Genomic DNA, 23362 nt, shown 5'->3' with positions numbered 1-23362 from the left:
GATGAGGACATTGGCCTCAAAGATTCAATGTCAGCAGAGCTTTACAGCCAACAAACAAGTGAAGTGCTGAAAGAGCTGAAATTTTAGCACTGAACTGCCCCCATGAGTATAAACACACATCTGACCCCTCCAACACATATTTAATGATGCTTAACAATTGGTGGAAGGACGCAAACACTAATTAACTCTACAGGCAGATCCCAGGGCCACGGTAGTGACAGATGATCAGCCACATTGCAGACAACATGAAACATCCCTTCTTTCCATTGGCAACGATGACATGCCTCCATGTTTTTTGCTATTTTTCCTACAAGGCAAAAAGAGAAAATTGAAAATCTCCAAACAGTGATGGTGCTACCTGAGATTTGCTAATTATTTTCACAAGTCTGGAAGAAAAAGCTAGCAAGCTGGTTGACTCTGACTTCGATCAAACCCAATTAAAGTGAGGTGTGTGTGTGTGTGTGTTTGTGTGTGTGACAGGCGTTAAAAAAGATGGAGACACATTTCTTTGCTTCTGTATTTTTACTGGAGTGTAAGTAACAGGAGCAGTTGGATTATTGATGCTTTTAAGGCTGTTGATCTCTGACACATACAGATATACATACAGATGCACTGATTCAAGTGTGACGGGAAGAGATAAACAGACTCTTTCTCCGCTCCCCGCTTTGGTCCAATATTCTTTATTTCCAAGTCATTGAGGTGTGAGCGTATTGCCAGCGAGGGCTCTGACTGGTCTGATGTATGATGATTGCCCACCCCTCCCTCCTCATATTTGTTTCATTTAAATTTGTTCTGAATGCTTCCACCCACTGAGTTTGAGCCGTTTCTTTGCATCCTGAAGAGATCTGCGCACCCACTTGTATCGCAGAGGGCCCAGTGTCAAATCAGAACAAATATAATATATTAAAGCCTCTCTTTATGCCTCATTGCCATTAACAAATCCTATTATACTGTGTATGCTTTGTAGCCTGCACCATTTTTTTATTTCATGCTCGAGGAGTTAGATACCACGCTAATGCAGCCCCACTTACTGTATGTCAACTGAAAACGCTGAGAGGGAGGATGTCGACGAAAGCTGAAAAGCCACTTTCAGAGTCTGCCTAATCCCTCACTCCCCACTGAAGGAGAAGAAAGAGAACGAAGGAAAGACATTTCTTTAAATTACCTTTGTTAGATGAAAAAGCACAGTGGGAGAGAGCACTTTGCCATCACATCACAGGGAAACCATCTAAATCGAATTCACCTTTCTAATACACCAGGACATTGATGTTTCTGTTAGGGTAATAAACATGTGAGAGTCCTGGAGTACAGCAGTTGATGAGGTAGAAAGATGCCAGATACCACAGAAGTACGCATTCATAGTGTACTATGTAGCTGTTTAGGTTCATGTGAAAACACAGAAATTTAATTTTTTCCTTGACTTAGTGCTTCAGACGCACCAAACCGAAATTACAGAACAAGTGACAACTTGCGCTGCCTCACTTCTCCTGCACAAAGAATACAGCTGACAGCCAACTAGCTTGCATGTTCTGCACCTGCATAAAAGGAAATAACTGTCCATACCAGCAGGTGGCAGTAGTTTGTATTCAGCAGTAAATCACTACGCATATTCAAACCATTGTTGAGTTAACATTTGCCTTTTCATATTGCCCTCTTTGATGCTTTCAGTTGGTCTTCATTTGCTGCATATCGGATGGTCATGTGATTGTGAAAATATGTGTGTGTGGAAAGACTGGTGAAAAAGGAGAGTCTTCCGTGTGTCCTCTTGAGTAGTTGTTTGCTTGCTTTCCTGACTTCCGCTTCTCTTTTCGTGCACTGACTTGCAGCCTAGTGATTTCTCTCTTTGATGGTTTCCACTGCTGATTTTTGTCAAAGGACCAGACACACAGCAAAAACTAGGGCCAAAAGTAAGAAAATAGCCGGAGAACAGTGGAGAATTTAGCAGCTAAAGAGACAGATATTTTACAGCTTGTCCCAGTAACCTTTAATTCTGTATATGCACTCAGTGGGGACTGGCAGTCAAATTCCACCTCCCTCCCCCACTATGCGTCCCTCTCAGTTTATCTACTATCTCAAAAGGTTGAGACTGGACCTTTTATATAATCAGTTCTGCATCACTCAACAAGGAGGGAACTGAGTGAAAATATGCAGCATTTTGTAGTTATCATTCACATGTTCTTTCTGTGGGAAAGGTGAGGGAGCATTTCTCTGCCACCCCCTATCCTTAAACACAACGTGGACTCAGTGCTCTCTGATGGCTGCCTTGTTTGTATTAATGAGAACCCCGGGCCATGCTAGAATTTCACACAGAAACATCATACATTTCCCAGGATCTCTTGATGTCTATATGGCCACAACTCTTCTGAAGAAGCAAAGTTCTCCAGGCTCGGAGATAGTCTTTCCTCTCTTCCTGCTAGGGGTAGCCATGCATGCATTTGTGACTGCTTTTTCAATTACTGGTAATCAAAGGCGCGATTATTATGACAGCATCCAATGTGCTTTGATGGTGGGCGGCAATCTTCCCCCTAATCACGCCATCGCAGTCATTAATTTACTGTCAGCCCTCTTCCCTGTGCCATGCCGCAATCTCCTGCCTGAGAGGCAAAGAGCTCGCCTGGAAAATGGAGAAAGAACATATCAAAAGGGAAGAGGCTTGCCTGAAATTGGTGAATGTGCATTTGACGGATCGAGAGACAACCTCCTTTTACTGAGGCGTCTGAGTGGGAGTGTGTATTTTTTTTTTCCACACAATATTGTCTTACACAAAACAAAAAGAACATCTGGTAAAGAAAGAAAGAAGGGTCGCGTGTGCTGTACACAGTAGCACACACACATTTGATGTTTCATCCAACATGCAGTAATTGCAGCAATCCATTTTTTCTGATCATTTAACCACAGGCCTCTTGCACTATATCTCACCACTAATTAGTCAGAAGTAACCGATGTAGTATCTGCTCATACCTCTGCTCTTCCTCAGTCTCAGCAATTAATTTGCAAGGTTTATTTTTAGACAAATGTCTCTGAGACATTGCTTGTGATTGAAATATTTCCCACACATAAAACACAACTTCTCACATCATATTATCATGCAAGGTGTGTACTGTCTCTGTAGCTCCTATTACCTCCATGACTGCTTCATTGCATCAGGAGATGTGCTCCTTTAATAGTATCTCTACCAACAATAACTGTGGTGGCTCATTAGTAATATTTTTAATATAGCTAACGACTGATTTTTGTAGCTCACTTTGCTCAGGTAGTCAGCACCAAAGCTTGTCCCCTCTTCCATGTTGAATCTTTACATATCAGCGGGGATTTGAAGTTGTCATAGCCTCTGAGACAGTCAGTTAAAGATCTGAGCTCCCCATCGGGTGAAGGCTGTCGAGACAGATAAAACGACAAAGCTCAGATGATGTCGTCTTTCCTCAGCTCTTTTCCTCTGTGTCTGTGTGAATGTGTGTGCTCTACTAAGTACGCTCGTGTATGTGTGTAAGTGTAGGGATTGTACAGGGATGCAGGAATTAGTTTTTCGTGTGTGAGTGTGTGTAGCCCGGCAGCGGCAGCAGCTGATCACTGGTCCAAAAACATCTCAACGATCCATTAATGTGTGAGAATTGCAGCGGTAGAGAAGTGTAGGAAGAAGTGAGTGACGGGGGAGAAGGAGAAAATGGGCAGTGAGCCTAAAGATCTGTTAGTGTGTGTGTGTGTGTGTGTGTGTGTGTGTGTGTGTGTGAGGAAGTGGGGGTCATAACAGCTTAGGAAGGGTAGCCAGAAGCACCAGGTGGCGACTCTCCGGCTGTGGTATTGGCCTTTTTCCCTCAGCTCATCTCACCACGGTCAGACTTCGACCCCCTTCGTCCCTTTCCCAAAGCCCTTCCACATCTGACACGTGTAACCAGCCAACCCACACTTGTCACAGAGAATATGAATCTCTCTGTGTCTATATGAGACCCACCAGAGCCCTCACCATCACCTCATTTCTCTCTGCCCCCTCCATCCTCCTTGCTACTCAACCAAGTCTTTCTGCTCTAATGAAGACTTTGGGAGGAGAGGCCATTTCACACTTAATTCCCTCCAACACCCTTGATATGTTTCTGCAATTGGAGATGGAAGCTTGTGCTGTTTGGCTGTACCTCCGTTATGGGAAACACGGTGAAAAGTGGGTTATGTACATAAACCGTATGTAAAGTTGGAGGGGAAATTGTGTTTGGTCCCATATTTACAGCATACTTGAGATATTAGATGAAGGGGCAACTAAGCCGATCTCTGAAAATATGCAGCTGTGGTTATTTAAATCTCAGTATCTGTGTCTTTGTGGCAATCTTTGTATTTATTAACTTAAATGAAGAATTCATGTTGACGCCAGGGTACTTTGCTATGATCCAAAAGGCTCGTGGGAAATTTGACGACCACTGATTTGTGAGTCAATAGTTTGTTGATCTCTCCCCCAAGGAAAGATGGGATATACTTTAGTGCCTCAGGAAATATGTATATCTGGTAACATTAGCATAATTATAGTTTATTTATAGTCTAATATTCTATAACTTGGCAACAGCTTGAAAGAAAAACACTTGAGGTCCTCTGACATTTATCTAAGCCCCATCGATCAAACTCTGCAAGCTGAGCATGTCTTTCATGTTCAAACACTCTGAGACTCAGAAACCTCGGATGAGAGCTGGCAATCCAGGCTCCGTAAGATTCTCAACAACAAGTAGAATTTTTGTGCTGAAACTTGAATAACAATGTTATTTGATCTTCAGTGGAGCAGAAACGTAGTGTTTGTGAAGCCACTGTTATGCATCAAGATTTTAGTTTCATCCTGTATCTATCATCTGTATAAAATTTATTTGGAGCCTCACATCAGGTCCTCCATGTCTGCAAAACAAAATCACCACAGTCCACCACCACACTGACATTGTCACATTGTTGCATGCAGGATTAGCTCAGAGCAGGTTTGTTTTTACATTTGTTATGTTTTCTCCTCTCATCCACACAGGAAGTGGAATTGTGTCGACTCAACAGCCAGGAGAAGCTGGGGCTAACTCTGTGCTACAGAACAGATGAAGAGGAGGATGTGGCCATCTATGTCAGTGAGGTTAGTGAATAACTTGCCCTTCCAGGTCATAGACTTGAATTGTAAGGGTTTATGTAACACAGTGAGTGTTGCCTCTTCCAACTTAGTTTGCCATGAGAAACTTTTCAGTTAAGTTTTTCGTTCGAGAACTCTCTAAACACAGAATTGCATCTCTTTGATCTTTCCCCACTATGCTTTGCTCCTGGAGATACTGTAAAAAAACATGTAAAAAAAAAAAAAAAATATATATATATATATATACACACACACACACACACACACACACACACACACATCCTGGAAGGCGTTTTTTGCCAACCACCACAGTTAGGACTACTAGCTGTTGAAAAATGTAATACTCTCAGGGCATAAGGTATATACATATTCTGCAGATTCCTTTTATTTCAGTTCTTTGAAGTCTGACATTTACATATAACACACTGTTGTAGAAAACAGACAATCACCAAGATGAGACTATCCCAATAAAATGCCTAAACAACTGAGAGAGAGCTAGAATTCCAAAACTAAATCATCTGTGACATTTAATATTCATCCTCCAATTTATAATCCACTTTAGTATTCATGTGAGCAAAGCAGGTTTCTCTTTTGGGTAAAGTCATTTTAAAATTGAACTCCTCTCAAACTAAAATTACATTATTGAACAGTTTGGCAATGTTCTAACTGCGTAATTACACTGTCAGTTACAAACATGCCAAGAAATAAGAAAAAAAAAACAACAACAGAAAACCGCTCTCAGATCTTGTCTGAGGTGTTCACGTTCCTTTCAGTACAGATTCAGCTCAGCTGACACACAACAAGCAAGCTGTGAGATACGTGTTAACATTTTGCTCCAGCAAGTAGGAAGCCTATACTGTTCTCCATTTGCGCTCAACTTTCCCTCCGATTTGTTTGAAGTTGACTCGGACCCTGCAAGGTGTTCGCTTTGAGAGCTGAGTTGAATATAAATCACTGTGGTCTATGGCTCCTGGCAGCATCTTTAAGTGTTCGCTCTGCAAAAAAGTAGGGCTAAGAGGTGTGTACTGCATTTAGATGAGGTGGCAGAATGTCACTGTATACAGGGTGTGTTAGAGGAGGTGTTATATCCTCTGATCTGGCATAACTAGTGAGAACACATCAACACACGGTTTAGAACAATGCAAGGTCATTCTAAAACACGCCATCCCAACTTTGCAGTATTTGATGAATGGCCACATAGTTTTTTACTCTGAGTCATTATTTAAGTTTATTATGTCTCACAGTACAGTGATTCAATAATTCAGAAGAACAAAGAGCAGAAGAAGTGCATTTCTTTTGTCTACCGGTCCAACCTTTTTCTACACCAGTTTAATTCTACTCAGGGGCACAGAGGGCTGGAGTCTGTTCAAGCATGCATAGGGCGAAAAGGCTGACAGGTCGGCAGCCTACTGCAGGACCAACAGACACACATATTCTCACTAAAGGGCAATTTAGAGTTTTCTGTACACCTTCCACCTCTTTCTTTATGTTTTCTCCAAATCCATTATTTTCATCCCACCATTCAAACATGGAAAGACAAACTCCACACAGCAAGGAACGAAACTGAGAGCCTGTGGGCTTTGTGTTAATCATATTATAATAATAACTTCAATAGTTACCTGGCAGAGGGGGGGTACCATGATCAAGAAGGTGGTTCGCCCTCTATCTAATAGTTATTAGATTCCTAAATTTTCCTAAATTCCAGTTTTCAGTTCTAGATTCTTCGGGGTTTGGGTGCTCTCCCCCATAACTGAAGAATGATTACCTTCAATTTGTTCTGTTCCCCCCAGTCTTACCCCCATTCCTGTCTAGTGACCGCGCTCCCAGTTTAATGAGTGTTCCTCTGTGTAGGAGTGGACTATCATGAAGATGGAGTGCCACAGCACCTCACCATCTCCAGAGATCCCACCTGATAGGAGAGAGTGAAACGAATGGCCCCAGACATCAATTGATTAGCCGATGAAAGAGTGTCCTGCCCCCTTGTTCACTGGCATTAGTTACAGAAGGGGCAGGTGCATCATGTTTTGAGGTTGAGCTACAGGCTACAGATGACACATGCAGAGACTTGTGCTTCATAAACCTGTCAGAATGCAACAACTGAGGCTGGTACAATTTAGGCACCATTAACTCAGTTTGTTGTGGCTTTTGCTCAGGGCTAAACTGTCTTTGTTTTTTTTTCTGAGAGTTGTTATCTAAGTAAATTTCCCCTTGTTTCCAATGTGTTTTATTCTAAAATGGTTTAATAATTCAAAAGAACAAGAGAAGGGAGAAGCTTGCTTCTTTTGTCAGCTGGTTGCAGGAAAGCTATTCGACATCTAAGGTCTTACCATGACAGCACACCTACTGTGTGTTGCTCAGATTGTTATTAACAGTCTAGCCACGTCTAGCTGTAAGACATCTTCGTAATGAGTTAAAAATATTTTCAGACACTTTGTGATTCTCTGGAAAGAAGATTGAAAATGTTTTTGGAGCATTATTTTGTTCCCTGTACCTTCACAGATCAGTCCAAATAGCATTGCTGCCAGAGATGGACGCATCCGAGAGGGGGATCGCATTTTACAGGTACAGTAGGACACACATATACTTTCTCACACTGGCCCCCTCTGCTCAAGCTCTTATGAGATTCAACATAAAACCCGCTTTTTTGTCACGCTAAACCACTGTCTCCCAGCATGAAAGCCCATTTATTTTTAATGGCAGCACATTAAAAGGGGGAACTCACCCCCACTGTTACTGTTAGAAGGGGAGAAATGCCCCCCTGGCTGTATTACTTACCGACTCAGCACCAACAGGGGGTTTTAAGTTCTGGTTCAGGATGAGAACTGTACTGCACCTCACTTCTCCTGTGGGATAGCTGAGAGGCGGTGGCTGTATTAGCCCCTAGCTTCATCTTCAGACCTGAGATTCAGAGGAATTCTGCCACCTACAATGCACAGCAGCTTTTAGGGCTGAGGACTCCACTCTTGCAGTGGGTTACATGGTTGCAGCTGTTTACTGGTTTTGATTATTTGTACCTGAGAATAATAATTGTATAACACTGCACACCACAAAACCACGATATTCCCTTAGACAATTACCATACCGCATAAAAATCTCACACTGTTGCAACCAAACTGGGATTGGTGGCTAATTGTTCTTTTTTTTCAGGGTGTCGGAGCCAGTGTAAAATCTGCATTTATGGATTCATTTTGGCCACTTAGGGGAAACAAAACAAGCTGAAAACAATCTATACATGTTCTCTCTTTATTAAATTGTTCACGCAAATAATAGCCTTTTAACACACTCAGCAGACAGAACGACGTTAGCATTTCTTTCGAGTAGCTTTTTCACGACTTGTGAATGTAAGCTCATTACTCAACTTACTTTGAGGTATTTTTTGGTCTCCACTGACCCCTGGGGGAAATCTCAGGCTCTGTAGCTTGCCAGGTGTGTGTATGTTCACCACCTAGTTGCTTATCCTGCAGACTACCTTCTAAGCACCAAACTGCAGTAGGTTTATCGGGGCTTTTTCACTGAAAACGGTTCCCTGTTGCTGCTGGAAATGTGATGGATGAGAGCAAAGCGGGCAGTACCAAAATCAACAAGCTAAAACAGACTCAAAACTCAGTCATGAAGGGTTGGAACAGCAGAGCTGAGTGATCATACTCTATGGGTTCTGAGCCCTGTTAGATTACACAGTCATTGGTAGTTTGTTCAAAAATATTAGTTTGTGCGGCGTTAAATGTCGTGTGTAGAGAGAGGCCATTTTTGACGCCACAAATAAATGATGTGAAGTATTCTAACACTGACAGTCAATGGGAGTACAGAATGCGGAAAATGTATTTTAATAAGTATTGTAGTAAAATGCGAGAGAGGAAACAGAAATAAAGTATCGGAAGAAGTAAATTGCCTGCAGAAGCAATTATTAGATGCGGGGGGTGGAAGCATAAGCATTGTTGGTCTAATTGTCTAGTAGTGTCTACCATGTGTTGTGTGACTGATTTAAGCCAGGAGGGTGTGTGTGTGTGTGTGTGTGAGACAGACCAGTACTGTGGCACTATTATCCACCAGTGACAGGGCCATTACTCTGCCTGCAAAAAGATGGACGCCCCCTGTCAGTGGCCAGTTAATTGTACGGCTAGATGTATGTACGCTGCCGGATACTTTGGTGAACACAACAGCCCCGTCGGCCCACAGCTACTGTCCCATTCATAATCACTGCTGGGTCCTGCTTCATATTAGGGAGCAGCACAGAGTGTTTATAATTTCCACCAGAAAAAAAGCATTATTGTGCAGTGCCAGTTTTATTGTGGTACTATGTTTTGTTTTGTTTTTTTTTTTAAGAGTTTTTATGTGGACAGAATGAAGCTGGACGTGGTGTATTAATGTGTGTGTGTGTGCGCATGTGGGCGTTTGCACTGCTTGCATGTGGCTTAATAGTGAGGGTATTAATCATGTTTGTATGTCAACTTCAGATTAATGGCCAAGACATACAAGACAGAGAAGAAGCTATGGCTGCTCTCTCCAATGATGAGTGTCGGAACATCGTGCTGCTGGTTGCCAGACCCGAGATGCAGGTTAGAAATGGCTACACACTTGCACCAACACACTTCATATTTCAGCCACTGAAGGAAACACCTACCATGGGACTAACACAGGTAAAGGAACTTGCAAATTGTGAAGGTTTGTTATTTACCGTATATTTACTTAGAATACACCTTAGCAGGGGTAGCCGACCAACCCCCAATCCCCACCACCACAACCACTCTTGGTGGAAGCCACCATTGAGACACCTCATCATGTTTTATTTTTATGTAGCGCCACAGTAATTGACTTCCAACGGTAAGCCATAAAAGCTAATGGCATGCTAATGTGGAGTGAGTTCAGGCCCAAGGCCGATGGCGAATAAGTGAAAGGACCGTGCCGCAGTGCAGATGGGCCAGGAGCAATAGTAGACTCTTTGTAATTAAATGTGTCTTTCAGTAGTAAATATGAAGTCCTCAGATATGGATTCCATTTGGTTCGCATCGAGCAGACGAACAGATGATGGATGGTGCGGAGCTAACAGGTCAAAGGTGACAGTCTTATGTCCATTAAACTGTATTGGCTTGATTTTAAGATTAGAATGCATGTTTTAAAGATGAGGTGGTGTTGGTTAAGAAACATAAGGCAAGGCATTTACTGCATATCAGTCAAACACCACATCACACTGTTGCTCGCAGTTCCTTATTTCAAAACCATGCTGGATGTTTTTTTCAGAAAATCCCATTTGGGCACCCATTTGGAACACCCAACTATTTGTTTTGAGACACTGTGTCGCCACAAGCTTTAGGACTTGAAAAATTACACTTATCCCTTTCTCTTTCTCCCTTTCTCCCTTGCTTTTTCATTCTCCCTTAGCTGGAGGAGGCCTGGCTGGATGATGAGCACAGTGAGTTCCTAGAGCAGCTGAAGATGGAAATGTTGGAGGAGCAGCAGAGAGAAGAGATGGAATTGGCTGCCTTACAGGAAGAGCAGGAGTATGAACAGGTCAGAAAGCAGCAAAACATATGGTTTGCATAATCGCATTGGTGAGTCAATCACAAAGCTTTGTTATCTGGATTTAAGAAGCTCTAGAAAGCCTGCTTCTTTTAATTTGCTCTGTCCAATAACAATAGAGCCTCTAAAAACTTGTAAGTCAAAAAACAATAGATTTAAGTCAACCTTCCAGGCCACCAGACTAACCAATAATTGCTTTGGCTCTATTAGGCCATTATTCACTGTCAGTATTAACCAGATCTAACCTATGGCAGAGACTGAATCAAACTCTTCATTGATTTTTTTAACAAAACAGTGAAAACAAGCTTTGAAAGATGAATATAAAATACTGATTATGAATATTTATGGAGGGGGACTGTTAGCAATCAGAATTTAAAATTCTGTTTTGTCGGGAGAATATCATGTTCAAAAAAAAAAAACCCATAAATGGAACTTCAAAGACATGGCAAAGGAGAAACTATCCCTGAAGTAACAGAGCTGTATAACAGAGTAATTCTCAACAGCATAATCCTTCAGAAGAATGCAGACTAGGGTTGCACTGTGGTTCAGGTGACTTTTTGTTGTTTTCTGTCCTCATTCCATAAAAAGAAAGGTAAGAAGAAAACTACACCATAAACACACCAGAGTACCTTCTAAAGCTCCTTATCATATACTCTATAACGTCCTTGCAAGAACACTTGCAAATAAGTTAAACACATACTTAGAAGTGTTTATCATCAAAACAGGTGTGCATACATTATAAAGGTTGCAGTAAGTGCTATAGATCAGTATGAGAGAAATAATCCTTATGTGGCTCATTATAAGGAAGAAGTATATCACAGTGTCTTGTACATCTTACTCATTTCAGAGAGCAGATGATGACAAGCCCACCTGCTCCACCCTCCCTCATCATAAAGATAGTATACTGAGTATAAAGGACAGAATGGAGAACTCGGAGCATAATGTCTTGGCGCACATCCAGAGACGCCTGTCCCAGTGCCTGAGAGACAATCGGGACTCACACTGTACCATGCGGATGGAGGACAAAGAGGATGAGGATGATGACGACACAGAAGGTGATCGTTTCCAGCAGCTCTTGGAGCTGAAGTGTCAGATACGTAATAGTGGTGAGTACGACCTGTTCTACAGCCGCCGCAGCACCATTGAATGCAGCATGGGGGAGCAGGGCGACGTACAGCATGAGCTACGTATGCTCAACGAGGAGCTGCGCAGCATTGAGATCGAATGTCAGAATATCATGCAGGCCCATAACCTTCGAAAGGGTCAGCAGTCTCCCTCCACGGGCCACTCTGCGCCTTCAACCAAAAACCAAAGCCCCTGTCGGAGTGAGCATACAAAGGGTAAGCTGGTGGACATTAATGAAAGGCTGGAGAAATCCGACAAGGACAGCTCCAGTGCCTATAACACGGCAGAGAGTTCACGGAGCACCCCTCTGGCGATGGACCGCTCCCCAGAGCACTCGCTCCAAAGAGTGGTTAGTCTCACCAACCAGAGGAACCTTTGCAGCGGCCTTGCCACTGGTCCTTCTCTTAGCCCAAGCCCAGTCCCAGCATGCCGTGCTCCAGTCCCGGGTAAAAGCAGCATCCCTGACCACAGCAATCCTTCTGAGTTGATCCAGACATGTCAAAGTGAAGAGGAGAGCAGAAGGAAATTAAAGCCACGTGCTTCCCAGAATCCTTACTTCTCTCCTTCCCACAGTTCCCAGCAGAGGCAGGTCAACATCCCAGCTCATGCCCGCCACTACCAGAGCTACATGCAGCTGATCCAGCAGCGTTCAGCTGTAGAGTATGCCCAGAGCCAGCTCAGCCTCCTCAGTGTCTGCAAAGAGCCTCAGAGGCCCATTAATGAGCCCAAGATGGAGTGGAAGGTCAAGATTCGCAGCGATGGCACACGCTACATCACCAAGAGGCCTGTGAGAGACAAGATTCTGAGGGAGCGAGCCCTAAAGATAAAAGAAGAGCGCAGCGGGGGAATGACCACAGACGATGATGCAATGAGTGAAATGAAGATGGGGCGGTACTGGAGTAAAGAGGAGAGAAAGCAGCACCTGGTCAGAGCAAAAGAGCAGAGGAAAAGACGAGAGTTCATGCAGCGTAGTCGTCTTGAAAGCTTGAAGGAGAACCCTCAGAGCAGCAGCGAGGGTCGCAAGGAAGTCAGCATTATAGAGCTCAGCCACAAGAAGATGATGAAGAAACGTAACAAGAAGATCCTGGACAACTGGATGACCATTCAGGAGCTGATGACTCATGGTACTAAGGCCCCTGAGGGAGCCAAGGTGCACAACGCCTTCTTATCAGTCACTACTGTATAAAAAAAAATAAATAAAACAAACACACACACACCACACACACACACACATTCTACCCCATGCGGTATAATATACTTGCCTCGTTCAATGTGGCATTTTTATGAGGACAATAGGAATATTTTTCACAGTTTGTAACTCAAAAAGCATTTTGTAAAGAATTTATCAGTGGTGTCATGGCATTTTCTTCATGTTTTTCAGTATTGTTTTTCTCATCACTCTATGGGAAAAGCATTTTTTTCTATGAAATTATGACTATATAATTATTTTATTACTTTGCTCTAAACATGTTTATCTTTCAGCTCTATTTTCATATTTATGTTGTAAACATAAGTCAGAATAGTTGTATGAGCATCTCAAGAAAAGTTAATTATTTTTGTTTTGTGTATTATGCACACTTGCAACACACAGTGACTCAGTGGGTTTCCTGCCTCGTCCTTTAATTAACAGATCTGCTCATCCTTTAAAGCTGAAATCAGCAACTGTCTCAAAGTTGTCATGACGTAGTTGAAATTATGTCAGTGCAAAGCGCTAGACTGGAAGGTCAAGTAGTCTCAAATACTCAGTCATACAGTTATCATAAAAATATGACAGCTTAAGTATGTTTTAAAAAAGTTAAAATACATATTTCAGCTTTAAAGGGATATAAATATCACACATTCCAATCACGGTACTGTATAACTTGAACCTAATAAAAGAGAGAGTATAACTAGGACAAGAATGTCTTTAATCCTGAATTTAATGACTCTGAAATAAATTCAGTGGCTTAAAAGGGAAAGTTCCCTTCCAACTCATGAAAAGTTCCACCTCCAAATGCCATATCTGTTTTTTTGGGGGGGGGTTGTGGTCCTTGAGGTTTTAGATCACTGAACTTTCTAAATTGTTAATTTGAGCGGAAGTTTAATATCATTATTAATGTCATTTTTGTCATTAGCAATTTAAGAAAATTGATACCTCATGTGAAACTCGTCAAATGTCATTTCTGTAATTTGTGAACTTGAGCCACTTTTCTTACAACTTTATGAAGAAGGAAACAATGCTTAAGAAGCTGCTACACTGACGGGTCAATAGAAGAAAACAACATCTTGGACGTACAGAATGTGTACCATGTATCGTACTTCGAAAATACTTTGAGATTTTTTTGGTGTAAAGGAACACAAACATCCCGAGAGTCCAAAATGTTCTGATTCATTGCCAGTGCTGCAGCTTTGTTTGTATGGTTTGCAGCTTTGGGTAAAAATATTTTGTATTCAGTTTTATTTTTGCTTAATATTTCTGAGGTTTTTTATTTCTACATATTCAGCAACAGATGGACCTGCTCATAGCTTTTACATACCAGTATTTTTACATCATTTTTACTCTCCAAATACTCAGCATAGCCTTAACAGCAAGAACTGAATCAATGTCACGTTTGTGTGGCAAACTGACTTAATACACAAACTGTTTCTGGATATCTCTGTGCAACAGAGGTATTATTCAGCCTTATTCATGCATTGCAAGTTTTTAGTTACTGGAAAAATTCATAGATACTGTACAGTCGTTACTGAATTATGTTTGCGCCCACATTAAAATTGTGTTAGGATGATTGCCACTGAGCAGGACTCAGAACACAGCATTTATGATCACTGAAAAACTAAACTGGTCAAATGAACGGGCCATTAGTTCAGTTACGTGTACAGTATGCTCATTCCCAATGCCTCATTTCTAACTGAAATATTGTAAATTTGAAATTTTAAACCCAGTCCCTGTATCTGTTTGGAGTCAATGTCAATGGTCTGATTTCAAGTAATGCGTAGTTGGCACATTTGTAGCCAGGTTAAATGTGTGATAATGGTGATCTTTGCGAAAGAAATAATAATAAATTATTGTTTTTTGGTATAAATTTGCAATGGATCATGTTTTCTTTATTCAGACATTTTTGAAAGAACCAGAATCTGCTGCTACTTTGCAGTTGGTGCCGGGAGTTTGAACAATGTAGTAAAAATTGTATTTGGTGAATACAGGTAAACCTTGAACATGCAACAAGTACACTAAACTGTAATTGAATAAAGTTATGTTTTGTTAAAAATGAATTAAATTAATTTTCTATTTCTGTGAAGAGGTTGGTGTGAACAGTGTGAAAGTGAGCATCAGCAACAATCTGCGCTGTAGTCTTCGACGGTCGTGCTGAGGGAAAATGGACCAAGAAGAAGAGTGAAGCGCAACATCTACTGCGAGTCACACTGGTGTATTGACCAGTCTGGTCAGTGAGATAGAATTACTTGTTCACTGAACACACCTTATATCTCCTCAAGTGATTCACTTTTTTCTCCCTTCTGTGAATATGATAATTGATTAAACAGAGGGAGATTTCAATTAAAATCACCTTCCACTTGGGTGATTTTGTGTTCATTAAAATGTACCAACCACTTAATCATTGCTAAGGCCTTGTCATATGCAGGGGAGAGCTACTGGGATATTTTGTTCTCTGTATTATCTAGTCAGTATGCCATTGCTGAAATTGGGGTGTCACGCATAAACTACCGCCTGAAGTGCTTCAGTGTTTCCATTTAACTGAGAACTCATTTCATTTTAACAAGCTGGTAAAATATATTGAAAGAAGAACCAAAATTTCCTGATATTATTCAATACACTTTAATTTGGGTAGAAATTGTTTTTGGTTATCTGTATGCAGCACGGTTGTCACACAAAACATTTTAGACTTCAATATACAAAAATACTGACACTTCCTTTGATACTGTGACAAAAGAAAAAAGTTTCAAGCACAAAAATAGGATAATTTTATATCTTTTTCACTTGTTTGGTTTTCTTTTGTTAGTGTTCTATTATTATTTTGTTGTTGTGTTACTTTCATTTTCCCAAACCTCTAATATGTGTAAACTGGCCAGTGAAGAACTAAACTAAACTACTTACAAAACAAAAAGGCTGTTTCTCAGGCTGTGTATCACCATGAAAACACTTCCTACAGACATACTCTGTTTAATTTACATACAGTATCGTTTTATAATGCCAAGGTGTCACGTTTAGTGTGATTGTGAGGTTGCACTCCATGGTCAATGCCTTCCATTTCATTATTGTCTGTGGTGTTTAAAAGTATCTCCATTTATACAGTGACAAAGCATTAACATCCAAATTGGCGTTGAGAGGTAGACTCCTGCCATATCCTGAGCCCATTTGCTCCCCCCTCATTTGGCAATACTCTCAGCTTGTATTATACGGAAAGCATTAAAATGCCAGTAAAAAGCCACAGTAGAAGCTGTGTGAGTTGTACCAACTGAAGCCATAGCTAGCCCGAGTGCTTGCTAGCTAATTAAGTTCATCCCTGAGCCCCTGAAAGACCCAGTCAGGTGTAATTAAAATCGAGCCTGTGACAGCCATGGCATTTGTCAGAGCTACCGAGCAGTTCAAATACCAGTACTGACAGAAATGTCAAACAGATAGCAGTGGCTCATCTCCTCTTCAGTGCTCCACTCACACTCTCACACACACACACACAGCCTCTGTTATGAATGTTTACTGATAACCTTCAGAATTCCCCGAACAGTAAAAACTACAAATTCTTCATCATTATTCATCCAGGGAGGCCTATATTTATTGACATACAGATCCACTCGACACGTGATGGTGCAATCTACTTCATAGTACCTCCTCTCCCTCCTAATCTCGGAGGCTTGTAGGAAACCGATAATGGCCTCGGATGATGCGTCTCTCTGTGTCACTTTAGAAATTGATGGCGGCTTTGATCTCTGATTATACAAAGTAACTGGACCTATCATGCCAGATGTAGGGGTGTGTATGGGGTTAGCATGTACAAACTGCTATTGCTGAGCCAGCTCTTCTGAGCTCAAGCAGTAGACAACAGTAAGTCTCTGTTGACAGGATTATCATGCGTGGAATTACTTAACATCTCTTAAATTCTTAACATTGACAACTGGTGTTCCGCAGAAATGTGTCATAAACTATTTTCTGTCGTCCCCATTCCAGGTGAAGAGTATACAGTCATGCTAATGATAGCTATGTGGCACAAAAGCCAAAGTACAGTTGAGACCAATGGGAATGTTTTTTGCAGGTATTTGGTCATAACCAAAATATTGGACAAATTACATTTTTGACTTGATGATGTGCTAGATGAGAATAACCAAAGTTTCCCATTTAACCTGAGGGGAACATGGCGGTAGGAAATTTCATGACATTCTCACAAACAAAACCAAATCACTTCTTCATTACTAAGCTTCATCCCCAAGGAAATGTAAATGTCATTTCATTGTAATCTATTCAGTGGTTAGTATATTCATACCTAACTAAGGAATTAAGGAACAAACCGACATTTCCATCCTAAACCAGGCTACTGGTGCGTTTGTCTTGAGAGAGACCTTTTAACTTAAATGTTAAACACAGAAATGTACTCAGTCGTGATATTTTCTCTCAGATATCTTTCTTTACTGTACTGTGAACTTTGAAAATTGATTTCCTACCTGCAGAAAAAAATACTTCAGCACTTGAAATCATTCAACAAATGTTGATGGTTGATGGCAATGCAGAAAAACTTAGAAGGTGATGAAATGAACAAGTTTGTTTCACAGTTCACTCCTCATTTCCAGTATCACACTATGCAAAAAAATGGTTTCCAGCCAACTGTGAATAGAATACAAAAGTTACACAAGTCAATAGTTTCAGATTAGTTGAAAAGTCTTATCTTCTGTTGTCTCACTATTTTCTTCATCACAGCTCTGTGTATTCAAAGTCTCTGCTGGATATGTTTGTGTGTCATTATTGGCAGGGATCCTTTATTGCTTCTGTGAACCATTTGGACTTGTTTTTTCTTCTTTCACACCCCCTGTTTTATGTGTCATTTGTTGTTTCATTTTCACCCCAACCAAATGCATTACGGGACCTATTAAACAAAAACCTGTGAATATTTCAGAGCATAATTAGAGCTCTAATTACAATTCATTATTCATAAAATGGGTGAACCAAACTGCAATACATACTGCAAAGGTCTCAAACATGTACTATTGGGACTGCAATTAGAATATGTACAATACTTTTTACAGCATATTGTAATATTGTTAGCCCTAAAGAGAGATATGCTATTATATTATTCATAGACATACTGCTGATTTTAAGAGCTGGTTAATACTCGCTGGTGGAAACTCATCTCCCTGCAACGTTCAGCTCGAACTATTACTGAAGTTATACAACAGGTCTACACCAGTGTTTGTGAACCACCAAACAAAAACGGCTTCAAACTACTTTACTTCAGTAACTCATCAACTTCATTTAGGATCAATGTAAGTCTTCAGGGGCCTAATTTATAAAAATGTTAGATTAGTTCAGATAAGACCTTAGAGTTATGCTTGAATTTAGTCGTAAACTCATTTTCAACAGTGTGCTTACGTTCAATTCATAAAAGATGCTGAGCATATTACAATCTTGCTTAAACAGGTTCTAAGAATCCCATATGTAGCAGTGATCTATAATTCTCAAATCCACCTGCCTTGTGGTTTTGCCTTACAATGCCAGCACAAATGAGTGTTTAATCAGGAATAGCCATGGATCCAAAGAGAAATAGAAAAGCTTGGGAGTGTGTCAGTAAATGGTCTGCGCTTAAAATATAAAGGGGGAAAAAAAGAGCATGTATAACCAATACACTGAGAAAGCAGAACATATGTTTTACTTGAGCAGAGCAGGACAGGCAGGCTGAAGAGAGCAGGTGAACCTGAGCAAAACCAGACGATGTATTAGCAGCACAAAAACTCTCTGGTGAAGATGGAGTGGAGACGCCGGACTATATAAGCAGCAGGAAGAGGGTGGAGATGATTGCCATCAATGCAGAACAGGTGCGCAGGAGAGAGGACTGCAGGTAGGGGAGTCAGAACCACCCAGCTCCACTCTGGGTTGGGCCAAGGTGAGACACACCACACACACCCACAAACACACACACAGGAAGAGAACGGGGAGGGCAGAGACAGTGGAAAAATACCAGGAGAAAGCACAAATCCAACAAAATGAGGCACCAGATCAAATTTAATATTATTATTGTCGCTGCCCATGCAACCATACACAAAACGCCTGTCATGATTCTTATTTAATCAAAACCCCAAATTCAGATCCTCAAAAGTAGTTTTTAAAAATCCTGCACAAATTGCATCTGCCCAGCGTGAAGTGATAAACTGACAGTCTCTCACCCTGGTGTTTTCACGAACCTCCAGGGTGGAAATGATTGACATGTGTGGTCAACCATGCAAACTCTGTGTTGTATACAAATGTTAACACTTGCCCCTTTGTACACGGATCGTCTCTATGAGTTCCATTAGCATTCCTGTAAAGTTTCTGTTTCTCTTATTCATGAGCTGTGGGCCAGAGTCCATATCCAATAGAAATTACTAATATGATTCTGAGTCTGCGATTGCCTCACTGAGCTTGAGAATTAATAAGTAACGTCTGGCAGTCGGCATATACTAGACTCTGTTTCGCGTTTATTACAAAATGTAAACATTGATCCTTTCTTCCTTGCCCAATGTTGTTTCAGTGTCAGCATATTTTCTCAGTAGAAGAATATGCCATTATTCTTGGTGAGCTCATCAGTTACACTTTCATATTCATATGTATTACACTACACAGTAGTGTCAGGAAGAAATTTCATAACTGAACCCGTCTTCACATTGATTTAATTGGCTCCTAGTGTGCTTCCTAATGAAATCGTAGTTTGTAGAATGTGAAATGAACTCATATCTCTGTATGTCTGCTATTATAAGGGTTCATACAGCATCAAGCGACAGGACGCTTTGCCTGTTCAGTTGCATTCTGGGTAGCAGGACACTCGGAGTAATGAGAATCTTGCCAGAAGGCCTTGCTGCCCAGACCTCAGCTCTTCACTGCTTCCAGGTTTTGCCAGAGGCGAGTCAAGCTGGGCATGATCCATAGCACATCTGCAGTGGGTGAGCCAGTGAGTAATGGCCTCACTGTACTGTAGACTGTGCTTCTTTGGATCATCTACATATTACAATTAAGTCAACTTAAATTTAGACTGTCTAACTTTTCTCATTTACAGCTCCCCAATAGCAATGAGAGAAAACTTGTTCCTCTAGTTGTGTGAGATGACATCATTACTGACAACATTACTACCTCAATGTCCTTAGTGCCTAATGTCTGAATACTTTTCTTGAATCTTCTTGTCTTGAACCCTTTTTTTAAAAAAATATAAAAATCCTGCTATGATGTACTTATATAACCATATATAAGTATGGTTTGTTAAGTTTGGCTGCAAAAATAATTATGGATACAGTTAAGTTACTTCACATTATTTTTCGAACTTGGTGCCTAGTGAACAAGCAAACTAGCATGAAAATCACATAATGTTAGGCTAACGTTGTCAACATTTAATATTTTCATTAGGTTGGCAGACCTGCATTTTACAATTCACAGGTTCAACTTTCCACATCTACACCAGTCCATTCATCTCTGCGAACGTGGTGAGGGGATGGGAAACGAGAGGGATGAAACCAGTGTCACGGTCTCTTGAAATGACATTACGCATGTGTAAATCATGATTATGGATCATCCCTGTTTAATATTTGGACAAAGACAGAGGAATAAATCTGGTACTACGATTGGTCGAACTCATCTTCTTTCATTTTTTGGGTAGAAGCTGCCGCTCGCTTGCTATAAGACTTGAGTACTGCACATGCTCAGTTGCAGTCACAGGTTTGTGTAGTTTAGTGTGACAAATTGTTCTAGCATATGTTGATGTCAAAGTGCATACCTGCTGCGCACCACGTGTACATATTGGCAGGTATGCAAATTAGTAAATGATACCCTTATATGAACTTTTGTTGTAGAAATGGTAGAGACTTCATGTCATCTGGTGCTTTGTTTGTTGATCAATTGGAAGAAGGGCAACCATCAGAGATGAACAGTGCCTTTTCTGAATGAACCACTTAAATCAATTACACAACCCAAAAAAATGATCCCTATTTCAGTCAGTAATATATTCACTTTTCTCCTCCGTTATGATGTGCATTTAGTATTTTATCATTTTAAATCCTTTGAAGTATCACTGATGACTACGCACAGGAAAAAGCTGGTGCCTTTGAGGTAAACTGAACAAGGTGTGCAGATGTCCAAAGGAGGTTGGTGAACAACAAAGGGATTAAGTGAATGCAAACGGGAAGCTGATGCAGTTGAATGCACAGCAGAGTCTTTCACACAGTGACTGACCTTGAGCCTGGAGTGCACCATTATACTTTATTACAGTAGGCTACTGAAGTCTGTGCAGGCTTAATGATTCATGGCTACTGATTTCATAGTGCTTTGCAGACCATTTGACAGTGCAGAGTTTTATAATGAAAAAGACTACAGTGGAGGAGTGGCTAGAGCCACTCAGGGTAACTACTTTTGTTTGAAAAGACCTTTGAAGTCAAAAAGTAAAGTTTGATGTGACTTGAGCTGGTCAGCTGAGTAACACCACCAACTTAAACTGGCACACACACACGGTCAGGGACCAATACCACAGCATGCTATCTATATCCCTGCCCTTTCTTGCCTGTTTTAACTTTATTCTCTCCATTAACAGAAAAAAAGTTGCTACTATTAAGATATCCCTGATGCGTTCAAGAGAAGGTCATATTCTGAGGGAATGTGGAGCTACATACCCATCTAGGTATCTAGATAGGCTACGACTGCTGAAATACTGCTATTAGTTTTAATATCAACCCTTGTAGTCCCACTAATAGCACAGATTCAAAAAGTAGGGCAGCAGAATACTCATTGGGATCAACATACACCATAAAATGTACTATTGCTCCCAAAGGCAAATAGGCTATACATCACTGTCATCCTGATCCTTTTTTTTTTTGGGAATATCCTTTCTGCATGGCATGCTGGTTGCAAAGGATTTGTCTCCTGTGGGTTGCTTTACTGTCACAGGGTAGCTACAGTGTGCATGGACTCCAGTTCCTCAATGTACTGATAATTCTATTTCTGTAAAATTAGGTGAAGGAGACACAAGTCATAATTTGAGTGAGATCATTACAAAATGTTGCATTGAACCCCAATTTTAAGTTAGAGTTTTACTCAGGAACAATATGCTTTTCAGAGGATTTCAATTTTGCTTCTTTTGATGCAGTATGTAAATTTAACTTTACATCTCTGCTGTTCATATATTCTGCCACAGTGGTTCTGTTTCACTGAGAGGATAATTATTTTGGATACCCTGCAGCTGAAAACTCTTGCTCTTTAGGCACATGTAGATATGGGTACACAGAGAACAAAGATATCTCATAAAGTATGTAAAGTTATGAGCATCACTACTACGCTGCAATGTAATCAATTAAAATTGCTTCTGTAGGGCAGTATTAGGCATGTTTTAAGAAGATTGGTGCACACAGCCATTACAGAGTGGGTATATTCATTATCGTAAGTGCATGTGATTTTGTTTAGGCCAGCATTTTTAGGAAAGAGGAAACATCTATTATGAGAAAATCTGCCCATGTGAGCATCTGGAAAGATAAGACTGACTCTGATCAGGAATCTCTAGTGGGAAAATTAGGCTATTAGTCTCAGTTAGAGACCACACTACCAGTCAAATACAAATTCAGCCACAGAGAACAGTTTGTTGTCCCTGTATTTTGTGCAAGGCTGATAGTTGGATTTAGAGTCAATTTCATGACCACTTCATTATTCAGTTTGACATTGTCTGCAATTAGCTTCTTTCTCAGAGGAGACACTGGGACTACATTCGCCAGCACGCAGTCTTTGGATTTTGGACAGATAGCTGGAAAAGATGCAATTTGAAATTGGGGATAGAGATAGATAATTAGGGATATATATATATATTTTTTTTTTTACACTTTACAGACTAAGCTATTAATTGATTAATCATGAAAATAATCTACATATACAAGCTTAAATACGGTCCCTTTTTAGGAAGTAAATATCGTGTCACCCATGTTCGTTGTTAGGCACACCCTTACCTCTCTGCCAGTAATGGAAAGTGATTGGCTTTAAGCTACATGAACATGTTTGCTTCATACTCATCTTATTAGAATATTCTTTTTCATGTGTTTTTTGATGACCACAATGACAGCCACAAGCTGAAACGCACTGATCTAACAATAGAATTGTTCTTTCTAATTTATAATTCATGTGTTGCTGGAGTTTTGACCTTTACATATCTCATTGTCACCATTTTCCACCCACAAAGACTGACTGGCTCATCTTCTACTAGGCAAAAAGCCTTTCACAACAGCAAAGAATACCAGATCAATTTATGCCACTTTACAAATTTTGAGATGCTGCCAGGGGTTAATTCTGAAAGTCAACTAGGCAGCATTATTGATGCTCAATATGGCCTATACTTTCAAGATGCTTGACACTTTTATAGATTCCCTTAGCAATCCTCTTTTGATTCCCTTCAAACTGATTTCTCATTAAAAATATGTTCTTCAGCACCT

General features: G+C 40.7%; 1 protein-coding gene and 2 long non-coding RNA genes across 3 annotated transcripts in view; 2 read left to right on the top strand and 1 right to left on the bottom strand.

Annotated features, from left to right (window-relative positions):
* LOC124061830 (PDZ domain-containing RING finger protein 4-like) overlaps positions 1–14900 on the top strand; it is a 109021-nt gene extending 94121 nt beyond the window's left edge. Inside the window, exons 5-9 of the mRNA XM_046394097.1 lie at positions 4994–5092; positions 7586–7648; positions 9541–9642; positions 10466–10594; positions 11451–14900. Of these exons, the coding sequence (XP_046250053.1) occupies positions 4994–5092; positions 7586–7648; positions 9541–9642; positions 10466–10594; positions 11451–12914 (1857 nt within the window). The 3' untranslated portion in view covers positions 12915–14900. The remainder of the gene's footprint in view (positions 1–4993; positions 5093–7585; positions 7649–9540; positions 9643–10465; positions 10595–11450) is intronic.
* LOC124061831 overlaps positions 1–23362 on the bottom strand; it is a 40088-nt gene that overhangs the window by 4350 nt on the left and 12376 nt on the right. The window lies entirely within an intron of this gene.
* On the top strand, positions 18739–20522 carry LOC124061832. Its single transcript, XR_006843816.1, has 3 exons — positions 18739–18816; positions 19667–19857; positions 20307–20522. It is a non-coding gene; the product is annotated as an uncharacterized LOC124061832 (long non-coding RNA).

The sequence above is a fragment of the Scatophagus argus genome, chromosome 7, assembly GCF_020382885.2.
Source record: "Scatophagus argus isolate fScaArg1 chromosome 7, fScaArg1.pri, whole genome shotgun sequence".
NCBI classification, from domain to species: Eukaryota; Metazoa; Chordata; class Actinopteri; family Scatophagidae; genus Scatophagus; species Scatophagus argus.
This window is presented reverse-complemented; position numbering and strand designations above follow the sequence as displayed.